The sequence below is a fragment of the Macrotis lagotis genome, chromosome 4 (assembly GCF_037893015.1).
Source record: "Macrotis lagotis isolate mMagLag1 chromosome 4, bilby.v1.9.chrom.fasta, whole genome shotgun sequence".
NCBI lineage: Eukaryota > Metazoa > Chordata > Mammalia > Peramelemorphia > Peramelidae > Macrotis > Macrotis lagotis.
The window spans coordinates 227,553,712-227,559,711 of NC_133661.1; the positions used below are offsets into that span (position 1 = coordinate 227,553,712).

The following is a 6,000-nucleotide window of genomic DNA, read 5'->3' on the forward strand; positions in this document are numbered from 1 at the left end:
AGCTAGGTAATTATTAAGTGTCTGAGGCCAGATTTGAACTCAGGTACTCCTGACTCCAGGGGTGGTGCTCTGTCCACTGTGCCACCTAACCGTCCCTTAGTACATTAAGATTTACAAAGCACTTTGCTCACAACAATCTTATATTCAAGAAGAATCTCAGAGAAGTTGTGTGTTGTCCAAGGTCTTTCTGAGTACAGCTATGTTTTCTGACAGTAATTCAAGGGCACTGTCTACTGTATCACACTATCTAAGGAAAAATTTTGGTGGAACACTCTTTTTAGGGCCATGATGTAGATATGGCATTAAACTTGTTTCACTTGTTACCAGAGGGTAAAACTGGAAGATTCCAGCTCAGCATAAAGAAACATTTTCTTAAAATTTTTGTTGTGGTTCAATTGTATTTGACTCTTCATGATTCCATTTGAGTTTTCTGGGGTAAAGATACTACAGTGGTTTGCCATTTCCTTCTCTAGCTCATTTTATAGATGAGGAATCAGAAGCAAATAGGGTTAAGTGACTTGTCCAAGGTCCCACAGCTCATAAATATCTGAAGCTGCATTTGATCTAGGTCTTCCAGAAATTAGTTCCAGCACTCTTATTTTTCCCTAAGGCACCTGGTTACCTCATTGCCATTTTATAGAAAAGCAAATTGAGACTGAAAGGTTGAATGACTTGTCCACAGTCACACAATTAGTAAGTATTTGAAACAGAATTTTAAGTTAGGTCCAGACTGAGCATCCTTTATTCTGTTCTATAGTCCTTGAATAAACCTTATGAATCATGGTTGTGTTATTCTCACAGTACCTCTAGGGCTTAGCTAATGGGAGTTTCTCTGTTGCACCCTCTACTAGAAATTATGAGGCAGTATAATTCACAAGTCACTTTCCAACAGAGAGAGTAGAGCTCCTGTCATTGTCTCATTCAGATATCTTGAGAGGGGACAGTGTTAGCAACAGTTCCTTATTCCTCTCCCTTTCGCCATAATGAGACAAGGACACATACGTAGGGTCACACACAAACTCTATATACTAAGTTAAGGTTTATAAAGAGTACATAATCACCCAGAAGTGTACAGATTATTGTTCATTTTAGGGATAAAGAAATTAAGGCTCAGAGAGCTTAACATGCCCAGGTTAACATAGTAATTGTTAAAACCAAGACTCAAACCTAGGTCTTCTGACTCCACAATCAAAGCTCTTTCCATCATATCTTATTGCCTCAAACCATAGTTCTATAAGCTGGCTACACAAAATAAACTCAATAAGTCTTTTAAGAAAAAAAAACATATTTGTGATTTCATCCATAAAAAGAGCTTCCAGTGAAGACATTTCTTCTACCAATATGCCCGGTCTTCCTGAATCCGAGACCAGTCCTTTTACCATAGCATCACAATTTCCCCTCAGGTAGAGGACACAATGAGGGGTTCTGCAGGAATACAAACATAAGCAAGATTTGATCCTGATAAACAAAATTAAAGGAGGCTGCTTTGGGGGGGGGGGAATAACAGGATAGGATATGTATTTAAAGAGTATTAAAATATTTTTGTGATAGGATAAATGGTCATAGAAAAAATATCACAAAGTGAGCATTGAATGGAAACAATGCACTCATTTGCCTACCACAAATCTAAGGCTTCTATGGAATAAAAGAATACAGTAAAGTGGATGAATCAACATTTGTAAGCTTCAAGGGTTTACATATGGTTCAAGGAAAATCTATTGATTATATTGGGTAGAAAAAAACAAGGGTGGGGTCTATCTGAATAATAATGATAATGAGTGATGATGGTGGTAGCCTGCATTTAAATAGTATTTTGTGGTTTGCAAAGTACTTTACATATTCAAAAAAGAAATATTTGGCTTGAAATCCTTAAAGCTGTCACCTAGAAAAACTCTCAAGGGAGGAGGTAGAGTTAGGAGGTGAGAAAGATATTGACCTAATGCAAAACAGTCCCTTCCCAGCTGGCTAAGCTGAAGATGAGGTTACTGGGCAGCTCTAGTGCTACAATAACAGCTTCTGGGTTGGAAGTTTGGATCTCATTCCCTGAAAACTGGAGCTGCTTCCTAGTCCAAATGCTAAATCATAGAGCAGAGAAGAATTGTGCCAAGCCTGGGGTTAAAGGTAAGGGAGAAAAGGGATGTCAGCAAAACATTTTCTTAGCCAAATGAGGAAACCGTATTGTAAAAACATTGAGGAATTGGGTTTAGGGCACAATTTAATCTCTATTAAATTGATATTCATTGAATTGGATGTCAATGAATGATAATGCCAAGGATCTCAGAAATTATACTATATCTCCTTCTGGAAGTCTTCTAAGATGGATAACACACAGGGCAGACAATCCTTCAAATGGCACCTTGAATGGACCTGAAATTTCTTCCTGTTTCCTCCCTGCCCCATATCCCCATTTAATCTGTGTATTCAATCATGTTCTCCAGCCTTTAGACCATGAGCTGCTCACATAATTATGATGCCTATTACTTCAAGGAATTAATGTTTCATTGTTTATTTTAATACTATAGACCAATTATTTCCACTGTTTTTGGAGTTGAACATCTACTAAGGTCTATACTATTTCCCTTTCCTTTCTTCCCCCAATCAGTGATCAGAAATGCATTTTGTTGAGGCCCCAATTTACTCAAAGTGCATTTCATTTCATGTTCACTAAAATGGAGAATACCAGACCTGGAAGGGACCTTATGAATTAATATAGTCCAAACTCAACCTAAGCAAGAGACTCCTCTATAATGTCTCTACCCAACAAGTGGTCCTACAATCTCTACTTAAAGACTTCCAGCAACAGAGCAAAGGAGCAAAAAGATCTGAATTCAAACCTGAACTCAGACAGATACTAGGTGTGTGACCCTGGACAAATCATTTAACCTATATCTGCCTGAAAAAATGGGGATGATAATAGCACCTGTCTTCCAAGATTATTGCAAGGATTAAATGAAATAGTAAAGTGCTTTGTAAATGCTAGTTTTAATTATCTTCTTAGGTATCTTATTTCAGTTTGGTGGACAGCTCCAATTGTTAAAAAGGTCTGGAGTGAAAATTTGTTCTCTTTTTATTTCTGCACATAGCCTCTAGAGACTACTCCCTCTAAGATCAAGAGACAAACTTAATCCCTCTTCCACATGATAACTGTTAGTAATTCAAAGATCTTGACTGTATTTTTTCCTTTCCTCACCACCAATTTTTCTCTTCTCCAGTCTAAATTCTCAGTTCCTTTAGCCAGTGTTCCTATGGTAAATCCCTTCACCATCCTGGTTGCTTTGGCTCCATGTGCTCCAAATGGTCAACATACCTTTCAACTACAATGCCCCATTCTACTTCAAAAATCTGCTGTTAATATCCAGTGCATAATACAGTTATTAATTCTGTTTCCACATTTCAATAGCATAAAGGATTTCCATTATATTTTTAAATTAAAAAAAAAACCAACAGCCATTCTTAAGAATATTATCACATTCCTCAAGTGACTCAACAAAGCCAGGGACAAAGTTTCTGTAAATCCCAGGAATGGTAGGCAAGTCTGAACAATTCTCTTATTAATACCAACAATAATAACAGCATACATTTTTGCAGTCTTCAAGCACTTCATATACATTATATCACTTGATTCTCACACCATAGCCCTGAGTTAGAGTGTGTCCAAGTATTACTCTGCCCCCATTTCAAAGAAGAAACTGAGGAACTGAGAAATGAATTGACTTGACTAAAGTCACACAGCAGGTAAGTAGTCATACTGGACTCACACCCAGGTGTCCTGGCTCCTAGATCAGTGTTCTTTTTATTATACTAAAGTGCTAATATATTTGTCTACCTTATAGGACTGTTGGGATGATCATAGGAGATAATATATATGTGAGTCATCTATCTTCTTCCATACACCCCCAAAACAGTCTTAAACTTCTTTTCTGAACTTCTTGGAAATAGCATTGTTCTCGTCACAGAGTTGATGAATAAATGATCAAAAAAGGGAAATGATGGGGCTTCCCACAAGTTTGGTCATCTCCTCCAAAGTTACATCATTCCCTCCCCTATTCAAGAATTCACTTACCTATAGTGGACACCACAGTGCCTACAAAATAGAAAGCACCAGTAAAGTCCCATCGGGGACGGCTGTCACCAATTCGGATTCCAGCAGCTGTGGCATCCTCATAATCCCGGAGAAAATCTTGAATCTCCTCGAGGCTGAGATTGTGAGTCAGACTAAAGTTTAGTAGCTTCTCCTTCCATTGCTCCTTTGCCCTGCACTCCTGAGCTCTCTCAATGGCAGAGAAGACAGCTGCCCCACACAACATGTATAGGACAATCAAGGCAGCCAGTAACAAGAATCTTGCGTTGTCTTGGTTCAGGTGCCCAGCACTCCAGCAGCAGCAGCAGCCCTGACATGCCATGGCTGGCAAAGTCCCTAAGGAAATTCTGCCCAATCTGGTCCTCTCCAACCCACTGTGGTGACAGGAAGGGAGTGGGGAGGAAGATAACTGTGACGGAAAGGGTGGGCAGCCCAATGATGAAAAAGGATTTGTTTTTACACTGTGAGAGTATGGTGGGACGCCTTCCACTGATGCCGGTCAGAACTGGGATTCCTGGCGCTGCCCATGGTAGTTACTTTCCAAGATATATGTTTGTTTGCTTGTGTTTCTCTTCAGACCAGTAGCATGCTAAAGCCTTAACCCAGAGTTGTAGGGTGTCTTTGCCTTTTAGAGGGAAAGTCAGTAGTCCCGTTCAGGACTCTTCTTTCCTCACCAGATGTCTTCCAGAGACCAACGTTCTTGGCTATCTCCTCTTCCCCAAGCCAATTTGTTCTCTGCCACCCAGTTTCAGATCCTCCTTCTCTCTCCTCCCCAGTTCCAGTGTTCTCAATGTTTATGGCTCTTAGTGACAAAGGGTGGGGAGGAGGTTCTTGTCTCCACGTGGTGAAAGAAAAACTTCAATTCTCTTGAATCTCCGAAAGCCTCATCCACTCTGAGTTTACGATTAGGCTCTTCCTTTTCTCCCAGACGTGAAATTCCCAGCCAGCAGTTATCTTCTGAAAAATAACTGGCTGGACTCTGAAGCCCCTTCCAGATCAAAGGCTTATGACCCCAGAATCCTGTGCTGGGATCCAACCAATTCTTTCAGCGCCACAGAATTTGTTGACTTTTTAACTTAACTCAGATCTCAGATTCTTCTATTTTTGGAGTCTCTTATCCAGTAGAAACACTCCGGTACCTTAGAGCTATCCAAGCTCTCTTCCGTGGCACTTTTGAGGGTCTGCTGTTGAGGTCACTGAATGTAGAGGAGAAAAGAAAAGTAAAGAAAAAAATAATTCGAGTTTAGTGCTTGGTGATCCGCCACGGATAGCAAAATGCAGAAATGCTAGAGGTCTGGAACTAGAAAATATTTTCACCTCTCGAACCACTGAGAGAAATCACCAATATCCAGAAACCAAATGAGTGTACAGGGAAGTGGGGAGAGAAGGAGGGAAAAGAGGGTAGGGGAGAGAGAGAGAGAGAGAGAGAGAGAGAGAGAGAGAGAGAGAGAGAGAGAGAGAGAGAGAGAGAGAAATGAAAGGGGGAGAGAGAGGGAGAGAGATGGAGGGAGGGAGGGAGAGAGACAGAGATATAGAGGGAGAGGAGGGAGAGAGAGAGAAGGGGGAGAGAGAGATGGAGGGAAGCAGAGGGAGAGAGCGAGAGAGAGATGGAGGGAGGGAGAGAGAGATGGAGGGAGGGGAGAGAGAGAAAGAGAGAGATGGAGGGAGGGAGAGAGAGAGATGGAGAGAGGGAGAGAGATGGAGAGAGAGAGAGAGATGGAGGAAGAGAGAGAGGGGAGGGAGGGGAGGGAGAGAGAGAAAGAGAGAGATGGAGGGAAGGAGAGGGAGAGAGCGAGAGAGAGATGGAGGGAGAGAGAGAGATGGAGGGAGGGAGAGAGAGAGAGAGAGAGAGATGGAGGGAGGGAGAGAGAGAGAGAGAGAGATGGAGGGAGAGAGCAAGAGAGAGATGGAGGGAGAGC

General features: G+C 41.3%; 1 protein-coding gene across 1 annotated transcript in view; it reads right to left on the minus strand.

The window, feature by feature from the left end:
* The window catches only part of KCNK13 (potassium two pore domain channel subfamily K member 13), a 205,563-nt gene extending 200,293 nt beyond the window's left edge, over nucleotides 1-5,270 (minus strand). Inside the window, exon 1 of the mRNA XM_074235517.1 lies at nucleotides 4,064-5,270. Coding sequence (XP_074091618.1) covers nucleotides 4,064-4,403 — 340 coding nt within the window. The 5' untranslated portion in view covers nucleotides 4,404-5,270. The remainder of the gene's footprint in view (nucleotides 1-4,063) is intronic.
* Between the last annotated feature and the right edge of the window lie 730 nt (nucleotides 5,271-6,000).